This window comes from Anabrus simplex, chromosome 1 (assembly GCF_040414725.1).
Source record: "Anabrus simplex isolate iqAnaSimp1 chromosome 1, ASM4041472v1, whole genome shotgun sequence".
Taxonomy (NCBI): domain Eukaryota; kingdom Metazoa; phylum Arthropoda; class Insecta; order Orthoptera; family Tettigoniidae; genus Anabrus; species Anabrus simplex.
The window spans coordinates 268,906,874-268,923,485 of record NC_090265.1 but is presented as its reverse complement, the minus strand read 5'-3'; the positions used below and the strand labels follow the sequence as shown (position 1 = coordinate 268,923,485).

General features: G+C 37.9%; 1 protein-coding gene across 1 annotated transcript in view; it reads right to left on the bottom strand.

Annotated features, from left to right (window-relative positions):
- Positions 1-5,731: 5,731 nt before the first annotated feature.
- KrT95D (phosphofurin acidic cluster sorting protein KrT95D) overlaps positions 5,732-16,612 on the bottom strand; it is a 368,788-nt gene continuing 357,907 nt past the window's right edge. The window contains exon 18 of the mRNA XM_068225917.1: positions 5,732-7,599. Within this exon, the coding sequence (XP_068082018.1) occupies positions 7,481-7,599 (119 nt within the window). The 3' untranslated portion in view covers positions 5,732-7,480. The remainder of the gene's footprint in view (positions 7,600-16,612) is intronic.

The following is a 16,612-nucleotide window of genomic DNA, read 5'->3' as shown; positions in this document are numbered from 1 at the left end:
TGGTAAAAATCATACTGATAATATGAGCTTTCATTCTTATTGTTGCGTTTTCATCCATAAAAGTAAGTAAAGCTCAGCCCTCATGAATATACAGGAATTTTAAGCACATCACTTCCCTAATTCATGGCAGGCATGACTTAATATCATGCTTTAATATTAAATGCAAAAGTTTAAAACATAAAACCAATCAATTTATGAATTATTATATCTTAATAGTGAGTCATTCAAATTTACAATCAACAAGTATAAAAATTTTACAAAATAAGCTATATAAGTTTCATCAGAGACTGTCTCATAAGGTATGACAACTGTGTTATACCTTAGGAACATATGGGAACACAGTAAATCCAGCATATATGTTTGAAAACCTGTGCCACACACTACTGAATTTCGCTGATGGATGACATCTGTGCATTGGTGGCTAGTTAACAACGCATATTTCAGTAGAGTTGAAATGGGAGATATCACACAAAAGAGGAGATGGTGTATATGGTCTTCTGATTTAAGACAGAAAGGAGGGGTACACTGGAACATCCTTTATGTTAAAATAGTATTTACAGTATATATGCGAATACTCTGCACATATTTTTTTTCTGGAATTTAGTGAAGAAAAGCTTGGGTAAATGCATTGTTTAAAACAAGGTTGGCACAACTTTGCTTTAAACAATGGATCCCGTTATACTATACTGTTGTCCGGCCTTGATCTGTGTGGTGTCAGTAACATGTTGCAAGTGGAGTGTGAATCACATATTAAATATGCTTATAAGTTCTCATAATTGCTCATTCATGTCCAAAGATTAGCTTAGGGTTATTAAAAATGCAGAGAACATTGGAAACTGTGCAACAGGAAGAAAGTACGGTCTCAGAGAAATTTGTCCTCAGGACTGGCAAAAAAAAAAGAAAAAAAAAAAAAGTAATCGCCAGGCTTTTTGGTTAACTTTTTCCTACAAAGCTATTACCATACAGCCGATTGCAAATATCAGGGGAGAGTAAGCAAACCACATGACAGTTCTGATCACCAGATTGCCTACCCAACAGCATGTGAAGATAACGTTTCTTAAAAGAAATACTTGATATTTTACTGTATTCAGTTTTTAAATACTGTACATCGTAATGTAGGATTCATTTCTTATAAATGAAACTAAAATTAAAGCCAAATTTTCCTTTTTTAAAATTTCTCTCTTAAAACTAGGGTGCACAAATTATTTGACAGTGTGGATTATTTGCACATATACAGCATTTCCATCAGAAAAAATCCTCACAATATGAAGGGAAAAAAATAAATATTATTCTGGCAAATTTCCTATAGATACAGTTCTATGTTTCTAAGAGTACAACAACAAATGACCAAAAAATTTCAGGGATGAGCTTTACTACTGTATTAGTTTCATACTAAAAAAATCTCACTTCAACCAAGCTCTGATTCTGAAACCTTAAAAACTATACAAAACACCAGGGACATTCAATACAGATATTGTAACATAGTAAATCAAGACTAAAACAGTCTTACCTTTAATAATGGAATTCCCTTATTCCATTGATTACAGCAAGTGCCAGCAAACACTACCCACTAAGTTGTATTTTTCACATATGTAATATGTATATATATATAAAATAATACAAAGGATTCACCCCTTTTAACTCATCATTTGTTAAATGTATGTACAGAAATGTGCCTTGGAATTCTAGATTGCTTCACCTAGTTTTTCAAACGGAAGATTCTTGCTGCACAATGAGGTACAAAATTCTTTTACTAATTAATTGTTCTCTAATATGTTTATGGAATAACAATAAGCATGTATTGTCCATGCACTCTACAAAGGAGAATTACACCTGTATAACAATGGGACTGAAGAAAGACACCGTCTTCCTTCAACTACTCAGTCGGTTATGCACTACTAGTGCAAACCATTTCAGCATTTTGCTCTCAAAATGTACAGAAAACAATTCAGTGAAAGTCTCAGTCTACCATGGCATACAGCAGGCCAGTCAAATCTCTGAGAAGGCAATGCTCAACAGAAGTAGAAAAAATAAGATCAAGTAGAATACATCAACAATAACCCCATTTTAACACTTATTCAATTCATTTGTTTCTAGAAAAGAACTATAAGGTGGGATATATAATGTAGCTCAAAAAACTCAAGAAGAAATATGAGGATTAGAATGTTCCTAATTAATAAGCAGTCACACTTTAGTACCTTCTATTTCTGTCCAAAATCCTTATCAGTAATATTCAAATAATGAAATAAACTAAAGATGAAAGCAATAGTTTAACTCAAAAAATGTGATGAACATTTGCTGTTTGGGGCAAAAGCAGTATCTGTACAGTAAATCCCTGATTATTATTCAAGAACAGATAACAGACAGACTGTCCCGGCATATTGGTGCATTATTTCAATTCTTACTTTTGACTATTTTCTAAGAAAACAACATGATAGATATCTTTTGATCATGTAAAAGCAGAATTGATTTTCCAATTTTAGCATCTGTGATCCATAGATTTCAATTCACAGGAAATTGTCCTCATTATCATGGGCTTTGAAAAAGCAAACAAGTGCCACATCAAATACTTATTCTTTTCTAGAAGAAAGTTAGGCAAACAAATCGAGAATGATAAAGAAGGAGACTTATAGTAGAGAATGAGCATTATCAAAATATTATCCACACATTACTTGATATCACAAAAACCGAGCTCGATAGCTGCAGTCGCTTAAGTGCGGCCAGTATCCAGTAATCGGGAGATAGTGGGTTCGAGCCCCACTGTCGGCAGCTCTGAAGATGGTTTTCCGTGGTTTCCCATTTTCACACCAGGCAAATGCCGGGGCTGTACCTTACTTAAGGCCACGGCCGCTTCCTTCCAATTCCTAGGCCTTTCCTATCCCATCGTTGCCGTAAGACATATCTGTGTCGGTGCGACGTAAAGCAAAATAGCAAAAAAAAAAAAAAAAAAAAAAAAAAAAAAGATATCACAAAACAATAACTATTTTTAAATAAAATTATTGTCAACTAGTATTTCTGATACCACAAGCATACATAATCAACGGACAAGTTTCTGATTACTTACGATTATGAGCAGCTCAAAGCAAAATAGTGTTCTTATGAATTCTTCACTGATAATCAAAATTTCCATAAATAAAGAGTACATCTCGTATCATCATCTTTTAGAATAGCAAGCATCTAGTTGCTTACTGGCTAGTTTTACATATGCTTAAAATTTGATAGGGCACAGTACTAACTGAAATTGCATAACCCACATGGGAGGTAAATCAAAAAACCCAAACCCCACGGCACTGAATGCCCTTGAAAGGGCTCTGGCGTGCTCAGCGACTGCTGCTCAGCCCGAAGGTCTGCGGATTACGAGGGGCCATGTGGTCAGCATGACGCATCCTCTCGGCCATTATTCTGGGCTTTTGAGACCGGGGGTAAATCAAATATAATCAAAATTTCTAAAAACGGTTCTAAAAAAAAAAAAAAAAAAAAACAAGAGATGACTTATATACACTAAATAACTTTAAAACCATCCAACCTAAATTTATGTTACCCTCCTGGTTTGCTTATCTCCATAAACTTTGTACGGTTTCCATTTCTCCTAAATTACTGTGTCAAACCACTTGATCTTCATATTGTGCTTCTCTGCTAGTCATCATCATCATTTCCCCTTATCCAGTTCCTGCCGGGTCAGGGTATTTATGGCACTTCTCCATCTTCCTCTTTCCTTCCACCATTCCTCTTCCACAATCTTGTCTCAGTCTAAATTTTCTCTTCTTATGCCACTCTTCACTAATTCAATCCACCTTGTTCTAGATCATCCTCATGCTCTCTTTCCTTGCACTTTTCATCTGTCTTGGAATTCTATTCTCCTCCATGTTCTTTATATGTCTAAACCACCTTAGTTTATTTTCAACTCTCTCATTTAGCTTTCCTATCACAACTTCCTTCCTAACATCTTCATTTCTCAATCTGTCTTTCCTTCTCTTTCCTATCATACTTCTTAGGAATTTCATCTCACTGGCTTGAATTCTACTCTCTTGCCTGCTAGACAAAGTCCAAGTCTCAGCTGCATGAGTCAGTATGGATAAATAGTACACTTTGTACAATATCTCTTTACTTTTCGTTGGTACTTATTTGCTCCAAACAAGTTTTCTTATACTTTGGCAGAATGCATTACCCTTCTATAACCCCCCCGTGCTAATCTCCATGTCCACCATAGAATTTTGCATTAATTTACTTCCTAGGTATTTAAAGCTGTCCACAATTTGCAGACTCTGACTTCCAATTTTCATAGTGCCCTTCCCTTTTCCCTCTCAACATCACCATAGTCTTTCTTTTCTATGTACTGATTTTCATGCCACACTTCTCAATTTTTTTGTTCAATACATCTAGTTGCTGTTGCACTTCTTTGCTGTTGTAGGTGGATGACGATTCCAAAATGATAAGGAGGTGAGAGCAGCTGTCTCCAGGTGGTTACATAGCACTGGAGGTGATTTCTGCACATCCAGAATCGAAAAGTTGGTTGACCGTTCCTAGAAATGTTTACAGTCTATGTGGAAAAGTGAACTTACATTGTATGTTGTCATAGCCGTGTTGCCTATGTGTAGGGGTTTCAAAAAGGGTCATAACTTGGGTGTGTAACTTTTTGATTCGCCCTCGTATATAGGCTACTGGTATTTTACCTGTCATTTTAATGTTCACTGTAATATCTCACAAAGCAACATTCAGTAATTCTTATAATTTGATAATTAAACTAACACTTTCATAATCGTTCCACAATTCTCTTTGATTTTCACCATTCTTTTAAAAAGGTCTCAGCAACAAACTGTAACTCTACATCATATTTTATGCAGATACCTCTCCATCCTCATGTGATATATAAACTCACTTGTTTTTTCCTTTCATCTTTCCTTTCCATCTTGTTTCAGCCTTGTTAAGAATTGCAAAACAAATCAACAAATTCAAGTTACTCTACTTTAACAAAATATCATAAATTCATGGTTGTTCTCAGATTAGGCCAATTGCTGCCATTATTTCCTATACCTGTTATTTAACTCACTATTGTCCTATCGGTCACAACAAGTTGTTTGACTTTAATGAAAGGAAAATTTGTTCAGGTCTGAATTTCTGACATCTGTCAGTTCAAGCTTTCTTTTATTCTGGATTAAATACACTACTATCCATGTACAAAAACCTCTTGCCTGTTTCACAATTATGTATACAGAAATAAGCTTATCAATGTTCTTTCCTGCATAGAATTTTCTGATAGCAGTGTGTCTTTTATTCTTTTCTAGTCTGCTCATTCTACTTTAATTTGTCTCATTCTCATCATCTTGTTCCTCTTTCTAGCTCTCATTTCCTGTTTGCAGGGAAATGGAAAGGTATGGTGTAAAAGATAGGAAGTTAAAATGAGAAAATAAAACAGGAAGTTATAAGAAACAACAAAAACTATTGGATTAAATACGCTACAAATATAAATCCACTGAGGCAATGCTAGTTTGCTTGTGTGACAATGTAATGGTCCAGATTTATAATGCATTCCAGGGACTGTCTCATTACTGTATATGATATTTACTGAAAGGCCATTCAAGAAAAATACTTCATTTGTAAAAGAGTATGGATTTTAAAAATGACTGACTGAAATGGGAAGGCATTTCAGAAATATTCACTACATAAATAATCATCATAATACACGTTTCTTTTTCCCATGAGGAAGTGTCACTCATTTTGTGTAGGCCTATATCAGAGGAATTAATAAAAATATATTATATCTCATAATCTAAGGCAAAGTGAATGAAAATGCATACAGAACTTCACTGTATTCAAGAAACTATATATTTATACCACAAGGAGAGTGTAAGAGGAAAGACTGATGTTACAGGCCTTGCAAGAAAGCACAGTGCTTGCTTTGTGGATACAGTACTGGGTACAGGGAACTGCCAAGAGGAAGGGCAACTGTAGACACTTTTTTGGGAGGGCTGTAACAAAAACTGATTTGATTTGTTAGAAGCTTGCCAAAAATGAGAATGTAAGAATTTTCAGTCAGTCAAATATATTTTCACAAAATCCTTCCTGTACCCACATTAAAATAAATTAAGAAAGAAAATGAAGCAATTCATTTTTTCCCACTACCATACTATACAGGCCTATTTCAGACAAAGATACGGAAAATCTCAGTGGAAGACAACTACCTCCTCCTAGCATGCAGCCTAGCTGATTCTGAGATGCCTTCAGTTAAGAAGACTTGCCTGCTAGTCCACTCAATCTGGATGGAACTGGCCTCAATGCAGTACTCTCACAGGTTTCACTCACATCATGCCTTCAGTGTTCAAATTCTACACTCAACTGCAGAGATAACTCAATCACAATGACCTCTGCCTGCTGCCAGAGATGATGGAAAGAGTACTATGATGGTAATGAGATGGATCTGTGACACTTCAATTTTAATGCTTCCAACCCTTATCCATATAACTTCTTTAGTTAATTAATACTAATGCCCATTGCGGTTTCACCCTAAAGGAGACAGATAAGTTTTAAAATGGTAGTAATGCTCAATCTGTGGATCACAGTCAACAATTCATCAACAGTGAGACTGCAGGCAGCCAGATTATTACTGCAATATAAACAGTAAATGATACAAGTTTAGTAGTCCATCTTTCAACTGTACAATACTACTATCAGTTCAATACAGCTGTTGTCATGTTGCATTTTTGCAGACACCCTTCTGCAGCATTTCTGAAGTGGGAACAGCTGGGTAATTACTAATTTTGAAAAATTATGACTTTTGCCAATTCCATGCTCATGTTTGTTTCTCAGCAATACTAACTGCATCATCATCATCATCATCATGAAAAAAATATATTAATGCCTACAACAAAATGTTGGCAGTAATCATAAATTCAATTCATCATAATACTATCATACTCATGTGCTCTCTATCATTATTATACTGGCAATGCTGTAGGAATACCAAATTCTATAAATGTGAATCACATTTAAGAAAAAGGCTACTTCTCCACCAGAATATGCACTTGTTTCAAAGGTTGACAGACTGCAACAGTGTTTCAATCAATCGGGAAAGAATAGTTGTTAATAGCCAATTGTCCATAACTCTGGCTGTTATTCCTCTCAGCGATCTCAAGGATCAAGTAAAACATTCTTCACAGGATAAATAAAAACATGACCAGTTCTATCACATGACGGTGATTTAAAACAGTGTTAATCAAAGTCTGTCTCTGGTAACAAACAGTTTTAAACCATCAAAGAACTCAGGACAAAAGTGTCACTTTTCGTACCACAAATGGGTGTATCTGATACACCTACATACATGGCCCACATGGCAATGCTCTTCCACTGCCTTGGATAAACTGTCCGCCTGACCCAAGACTAGAAGTACAGATCGTCACCAATGCTGTAAAGGGCAAGGGTCACACACCCATTAGTGCAAATGATAGAGACAGGAACCAATGCGAGCTGAACCATGCAGACGTTACAGACCCCCTTCTGGGAAACTGAATAGGCTGACTGGAAAGTGCTTAATGTGTGTCTGCCACTGTGCAGACAGTTGGAAGAACTTCACTCCCGACCATTCGGTGCCATCTATCCAGACTGGAACAAAAAAAAAAAATACAATACAAGACTGTGAAACAGTAAGTAAAATGATGATGATGATGATGATGATGATGATGATGATGATGATGATGATGGTGGTGGTACAGGAGAAGTGGAAATGCCTTTACTTCAGCCAATACTGTATCAGAAAATTTGTCATCATGTCATTTGTAGCTTTGGATGTATGCTAGGATAAAGGACATTACTGGATATTTAGGAAAATTTTTTTGAATACAAATTAAAATTAATGGAATTTAACCCCCTGTTTAAAAAAGTATGTATGCAGATTCTGAAATTGGACATGCACATGTGCTCAGGTCTAGGAAAGTGCCCAGTCTTAACCACAACATTTCTTTTCCATTATCCTCTCTCTACTATCCTCCTCTTCTTCACCTGATAGCATTATATATACTTTTCTTACTCTATCCTTCACTAATTAATAAGGCTGCTGCCAAAGATTTTGGACAAGTGTAGTTTCTTTCAGCCAGTCTCATAGTCCCTAGTGACAGTGAGTCTGCCTCTTACCCAGTAGGCTTGGGTTCAAATCCTGGCCAGGTCAAGAATCAAGAATCTTTATTTGCCATGGACCATAAACGTGCGTTCCATAAGTAATGCGACCAATTTTTTTTTCTGACGCAACTGTACACCGCAGCGTGTTCTAACCTGCTGGGCTAGGTGGAGGGGGGGTATTAGCTTCAAACGCTCTTTGTCTCATTCGGCAGCGAGCTGCCGGAGAGTCAGTATGTGCGTTTCCGTCAAGCCCGTTTTGAGTTCATGTAACACGGCATGATGGATCGTTCTGTAGAGCAACGGTACGCTATCAAATTTTGTGTTAAACTTGGGAAGTCTGCCACCGAAACGTTTCCATTACTTCAGCAGGCCTTTGGAACTGATTGCTTGTCCAAATCACAAGTTTTCCAATGGCACAAATCGCTCATGGAGGGCCGAGAGGGGATCACCGCCGAACCTCGCAGTGGACGGCCATCAACCTCACGAGTCGACGAAAATGTGACGCGTGTGCACGACTGTTTGAACTCTGACAGACGGCTGAGCCTTCAATTGATAGCACAAACTCTAAACATGGCAAAAACAACCATTTTCCGCATTGTGACTGAAAAGGAGGGTCATGCGCTGCCGAAGCGACATCAAGGACACGTGGAAAGTTCATCGCGACAACGCGCCGAGTCGCAGCGCCTTCATTGTCAACGACTTCCTCACCAGGACCAACACCCCATTGGTTCCCCAGCCTCCCTACAGTCCTGACCTGACTCCCGCTGACTTTTTTTTTGTTTTTTTTTGTTTCCTCGGTTAAAAGGAGTCATGAAAGGAAAACATTGGGACACGATTGAAAGAATCCAGGCGCATATTACATCGGCTCTGAAGGACATTCCGGAAAAGGCCTTCCAGGCGTGGAAACACCACCTCCAGAAGTATATCGACGCAAGGGGGTGCTATTTTGAAGATTTTTGATTATTTGTACGAATATATTCAATAAATAATTTTTTTAAGAACTTGGTCGCATTATTTATGGAACGCACCTTGTATACAATGAAGTAGGATTCATCAACTGATAATAATTTAGTACTTAATATTCCTAAGGCTAAGTGAACATACCCCTTTTATTAAAACTTAATACTAACATTATGCATTTCTAATCATTTAGAGGTATTATAAAATGTATTTTCTATTAACCAATCATACATTTCCCTTTTAAAATTACTTGAAGGAGTGGACCGTGCAGAATGTGGTAATTTATTAAATAATCTTAAAAAACTGATTTTATGTGAGTGAGCAGTTTTTGACAGCCTGTGAATTGGAATGTCAATGTCTGCCTTGCCCTGAGTATCATGAAGGTGAATGTTTTCCCTAGTACTGAATTCATTTATGTTGTTTTTAACATATGTCAAAGATATATAAATATACAAATTTATAATTGTCAGTATTTTAAGCTTAATGAAGAGAGGTCGACAATGGTCAATTGCACCAGCCCAACACATTGTTCGGACAACCTTTTCCTGTATTAGAAAAATATTATACATGTAAGAAGAATGCCCCCATAATAACAGTCCATAAGTAATGTGTGACTGGAAGAGACCAAAATATGCCGTCCTTAGGTAGTCACTGCTAACTAAGTTCCTCAATTTCCATATCAAATAGGCCACTCGTGGTATTTTTTCACAAACATGATCAATGTGTGTTTCCTAGTTCAATTTGGCATCAATATGAAAACCCAAAAGTTTGAATGACTGACTTTCAATATCTTTGGATAATCCTAGTGTGAGAAATTGAGTTTTATTCTGATTGCACAACAGCCTATTGGATGAAAAGCAATGCATTGCAATTGCAAGAGCTTCCTGCAACATCTGATGCAAACCTGAGATGTTCTGATGTTTTGTAATTAACGTAGTATCGTCCGCATAGGATATAAGAGCATGAGCCGAGACATTTTGCGGTAAATCATCGATTGCAAGATTGAATAAAAATGGACCAAGGACAAAGCCCTGTGGCAAACCAGTTGTAACTTTCTTCAAAGTGGAATACCTATTTTTAATCAAGACAAACTGATATCGATTATTTAAGTATGACTTAATTATATGCAGTGAGGGATACTCGACACCATACACCTCAAGCTTTGCAAGTAAAATTTCATGACTAATACAATCGAAAGCTTTACTTAGATCACATAACACCAAAGAGATGTTTTCAAAAGCTGTTAATATGTGATTAACAATTTCAAGAACAGTAGTAGTAGTACATTTACCTTGTCAAAACCCAAACTGACTGTCAGATAGGAGATTGTAAGTTTCAAAATATTTGCAAAGTTGAGTGTACAAAAGTGATTCAAATATTTTACAAATTATTGGAACAATTGAGACTGCACAACAGTTCTGAAGAAATTGTTTGTCCCCACTTTTATATACTGGAATAACTTTAGAAATTTTAAGTAAATCAGGAAAAACTCCAAACTCTAAACACTTATTAAAAATAAAAGTTAGAGGTTCAGAAATCAAAAGTATTATTTTGGTGATGTAATTAGATAACCAATAACAATCCATACTCTTAGAGTTTGATCATTTTAAGCTAACTTTAATTACTTCATCAGATGTGATGATTGATACTGATTGATTCATATTGATTTTACCTAATCAGAGGTCTGGTTTAGGGTCCATTCAGCCACTTAAGAACTATTAAGGAGGTCTCTGACAAAAAAAAATAGCAGCCCTGGTCTAGAAAGCCCAGAATAATAGCCAAGAGGATACATTGCGTTGACTACATGTCACCTCGTATTCTGCAGGCCTTCAGGCTGAGCAGTGGTCGCTTGGTATGTCAAGACATGTCAGGACTGTAGTGCCACAAGGTTTGTTTTGGATTCTGTAGTTATTTTATGTCTACTCTACCTATGCATGCTAACCTACTAAGTCGCACCTCTCCATCTGTTTCCTATGCATATACTGTAAAGTATATTTTCCTCTTGTTAGCTTTGAAACCTGCACAAGTTCACAGCATTTCTGTGTTCTGCTTTGTAAGATACTAGTAGTCTTCTACTACTACTACTACTACTACTACTACTACTACTACTACTACTACGTTGGATGAGGCGCTGGACATAACCATGGAACTACAGAGTACGAAGACTACAAACCAAAGAGTAGGATTAGAAGAGATGAGACTAGAAATTGAGAAGTTGGTCAAGTATAGTGAAGACTTATTAGCATTTGTTAAGATGATTCCTAATACCAAAGTGGAGATAAAGAAAGGTATTAAAGAAATGGGACAAATGGCAGAAATCATTCGTAATCTTTCGTGGGAATGGGAACAATTTGATATGAATGAAGATCCAAAGGTTAGGAGTGATTTGGAACAGAGCTCTACCTCTAGTAAGAAAATAACCCGTGATGTTGGGACACAGGCCCAATTCAGTGACAGAGTGCTAGATATAGAGCAGACCAACTTGGAAGCTACGTGCTTTGAAGATTTTGCGAAGCTATTGGATAAGGAATGGCCTGACTGTGTTTACGGTAGCACGCACGTCATCTCTGGAAATATAGGGAAATTGACTGATTGGGATATATCAATGGTTGTAAATCCCAAACATCTTACAGAGGAGGATGGAATTATGAGAAGCATGAAGAATATGCATTCAGAAATCTCGGACTTGCTGAACTCTAATCTGGAGGAAGGTAAGACGGAATTCCTGCGCACTGTTACGCAAATCTACCAGAGTCGCGGAGGAGAGCGGGAGAAGCTGTGATATGTGTATGTAATACCATATTCATTTAATCAGGATGGAGTAAATGAGCTGCAGAGCCTGTATTCACGTTTCACCCACTGGAGGGAGATAATTGAGACTCATGCAAGAAAGAAGGTGCTAATAACTATCCCGGACACCCTTGACTGAAATTACACAAGGCAAATCTTGGAATGGATGTTTCATAAGAGTGATATCGAAATAGGATGCTTGGAATCGGGTAAAACACAGGTAAAACAGGCTGTTTCTGTGGGGGTAACATCAAAAAAGAAATCCTTAAATGATAATACTCAGGAAAGAGTTATGTGCAAAGCTGTGGGAAAAACGTATGCCGAATTGCTTAAAACAGTAAAGGAAGGAGTAAACATCGAAAAAATTGGTGTTAAAATAAAACAAATAAGAAAAACAGCAAAAGATGACCTTATACTTACTGTAGAAGGCAAAGGAAAGGCTGACGTATTACAACGTGAGATGACCAAAAATGTCAAGGAAATAGAGGTTTCAACAAAGAGGAAGGAGACAACAATTCTACTGTATGGTATGGATCCAGATTTAAATGAAAATTATCTTAGAGCAGCACTCTCCTTAGAAGCTGCTGTTGAAGAATCACAGATCAATATTACGTTAGTACCGAGCTCGATAGCTGCAGTCGCTTAAGTGCGGCCAGTATCCAGTATTTGGGAGATAGTAGGTTCGAACCCCACTGTCGGCAGTCCTGAAAATGGTTTTCCGTGGTTTCCCATTTTCACACCAGGCAAATGCTGGGGCTGTACCTTAATTAAGGCCACGGCCGCTTTCTTCCCACTCCTACCCTTTTCCTGTCCCATCGTCGCCGTAAGACCCTTTCTGTCGGTGCGACGTCAAGCAACTAGCAAAAAAAAAATATATATATTACGTCAGTAAGACCGGGGAGGTTTGGAAATCTGAATGCTACCGTAATCTTGCCAACGGAACCATCAAAAATACTGTTAAAGAAAAAGAAAAATGTGGGATGAGCAACCTGTATGGTGAAGGAAAAAGTTACAGTTGCAAGGTGTTTTAAATGTCTTGGATTTGGACATAAAGCGCCACACTGTGACGTTAAGGAAGACCGGTCACGGAGCTGTCTAAATTGTGGACAAGAAGGCCATTTGGCGAAGGATTGTGGGAATGATTCGTTTTGCACCACGTGCCAAGTGGAGGGCCACCGCTCAGACCAAATGTAATGCCCTACTTACAGGAAGTTAATATTAGAGGCAAGGAAGTTGAATTTGAACGACCAATAATGGACATACTGCAGGCGAATCTCATGAGAAAACCCAACAGAATATTGGGCGGAATGGATAGTGACCCTAGATTTGGTGGTTCACAACACTGGAATCTTACCAACTTCTTCCAGAGGGAGCTCCGAGTCTTTCATAAACGTCACCTGCTCAACGCATGGTATAGCATTATGCATTGTTGACTGGGAGGTTATGAAAAATGAATCTCTCAGCGACCATCGTTTCATTTATTTTCAAGCTAAGGGATCGAAGAAGCTTAATGATATCATGAAAACGGTGAGGAATTATAACTGGGGAAACTTTTAAAATTGCAATCAAATGGATGTCACAAACTGTAGATACAGTGCAGCATACTCTAAAAGATGTAACAGCTGTTCTTAAAGATGCTTGTAGGACCAGCTGATTGAGGGGATCAACAAAATATAAAACACGTGTCCCTTACTGGTGGAACAATTAAATAGTCATGCGAAGGAAAGACTGCAATCGCAAGAGATGAATTCTTACAAGATCTAGGAAAAGAATCAGCCAGGTCAACTTAATACAAAGAGAAGATGACTATAAGGCATCAAAGAGGCAACTAATGAAGCTAATAAAGGATTCTAAGAGAAATCTCTGGCAAGAGCTATGCGAAGATCTGGACAGTGATATCTGGGGGGCGGGATATAAGATAGTGACTGGTTGATTAATCAACAGGGTACCAGTTCAGCTCCCAGCTGATAGAAGGAAAGCCATAGTGATGGAGTTGTTTCCTTGTACTAATGACAGACTTGAAATGGAATTAGATTTTAGTGTTGCAGAACCGTTTACTGTGGTTGAGTTGCAAGAGGTAGCATGCAATATGAAGACTGGTAAGGCACCAGGTGTAGATGGAATCCCACCAGAAGCCATCAAGTATGCAGTTGAGGTGGCACCTGGCTGGATCTTATCAGTCCTCAATGTTTTACTAAAAAAGCGTGAATTCCCCGATGAATGGAAAGTAGCCAAGCTAGTGCTGTTATTGAAGGCAGGGAAACTATCATTAGATCCATCAGCGTACAGGTCACTTTGCTTATTAAACACCTTGAGCAAACTTTACGAAGGATTGATTAAAATGAGACTGGAGAAAGAATTTGAACAACAGGGAGGACTTTCTTCGAACCAGTTTGCATTTAGAAAGGGCAGAACCACAACCCAAGCTATTGAGAGAGTGATTCAAATACAGGCAGAAAGCAGTGAGAAATGGGCTGTTTTGATAATGCTAGATGTCAAAAATGCTTTTAACATTGCTTCTTGGAGCATTATTTTGAGAGAACTTTGTAGGAAGAACATTTCTCGGTATCTACAACAAATAATTGCTAAGTACTTCAAAGGATAAAGAATACGACTTGATGATTTAGAAGACCTTGAAATGAGTGCTGGCGTTCCACAGGGATCTGTCCTAGGACCCACCTTGTGGAACATTCTATATGATGGCGTCTTACGCCTGCAGCTGATAAAAGGGACAACATCTATCGGTTATGCAGATGACCTTGCAATAGTGATAATATCAGAGAATGTAGAAGAATGACCTTCCGAGTAAATGAATCACTGAGACGAGTTAACCTTTGGATGGTAAATAATAAACTGAGATTGGCTCCACATAAGACTGAGGCTGTAATTTTGAAAGGGTCCAGGAATTGGAAGAATGTCCGCTTCCTTATGAAATGATACAGTGATTATCCCAGGGAAGTCTGTGCGATACCTTGGGGTTCTTATTGACAGGAATTGCACATTTGGTGCACATGTGAAGGCAGTAACTCAAAAGGCAGAGAAGAAGGCATCAGCATTAGCCAGACTTATGACTAACATCGGGGGACCAAGAATAGTTAAAAGACAGATTATCTGCTCTGCAGTATATTCCATTTTACTTTATGCTGCACCTATGTGGCACAATGCACTCAGGAGGAAGATTCACCGAAGAGCTATGGAAAGAGTACAGAGGAAGATGCTGCTCAGAGTTATCTGTGCATATCAAATTGTTTCGAAGCAGCTTTACAAGATGTAGGTGCCAGTATTCCCATAGACCTCCTCGCTGTAGAGAAAAAACTTTGGCATGAAAGGGGTGCGGCTATATCTGCTGAAGAAAAGAAAGCCTTGAGGAACCAACTCGTACTAGACTGGCAAGACCGATGGGATGGCACAACCGATGTTGGCCAATGTACAAAAAAGCTAATACCTGACACAAGAGACTGGCTTAAATGTAGACATCGGCAGGTAGATTACTATCTGTTGCAGATCCTGACAGGACATGGAAGATTCGGCGTATACGCCATGAAGATGGGAAGGACGCAGGGAGATGGTTGTCGGTACTGTTCTGAAAGGGATACAGTAGAACACACTTTTTTCTACTGTGTTCGATGGGAAGAAGAACGAAGGAAAGCCTGCCAACAACTTGGCCGACGACTCACGCCAGGGAATCTGGTTCAGATTATGCTGGAGAGCCCGCTTGCCTGGAACACAGTAAAGGCAATGGCGACAAGCATTATGGTTTACATAAAATCAGCTTCATGGTCCGTATTGCACTTCAATAGATTCTCTTGAGTTATTTGTTTGTTTTAATCTTGTCAATCTTATGTTAATTTTAAGGACACTTCCTCTAAAGCATTACTTTGTCAATTTTATATATTTTTCATCTAAACAGTGTTATGTGGCTGAAGATGTTGATAATATACGAATCATGTACCACTTTTGACCATTAAAAATTGCCTTAAGCAATCATTGTATCGACTAGGTGGAAAATAAATAAATACTTAATTGTGAAGCATTATGGGGACGAAGGAAAAAGAAGAGAAAGGAAGAACTTAATAATATACACCACTCCATTCTGATGTCATGCCGTCAAGCAGTTCCAGAATGGGCTGAGTGAAGAGGGCAGGGGTTTTTAGTTGGTGGAAATCCAACTCCCACACAGAGTGGTGTCTTTAAAAGATTTCCCCTGCAACAACAACAACAACAACAACAACAACAACAACAACAACAACAACAACAACAACAACAACAACAACAACAACAACAACAACAACAACAACAACAACAACAACAACAACAACAACAACAACAACAACAACAACAACAACAACAACAACAACAACAACAACAACAACAACAACAACAACAACAACAACAACAACAACAACAACAACAACAACAAAAAACCACCACCACCACCACTACTACTACTACTTTCACTCCAGAAACATCAACGTATGAGCCCTTTCCAGGGCCACAATTAACTATAATATCTGTCAACATAAAAGGCATAACATCAGCCAAAGAAACAATCCAACAAGAACTTTGTAGTCAGCATAAGAGCCATATATTTTGCACACAGGAGGCACACAGGAGATGTGACATGAGTTGACCCAAAATAAACAGAATGAATCTTGCCATCGAGAGACTGCATTACAAATATGGAAGTGCTATCTTTGTTCATGCAGATATACAGATTCTCTCTACAGTACTTACAGAGGAAAACAACACT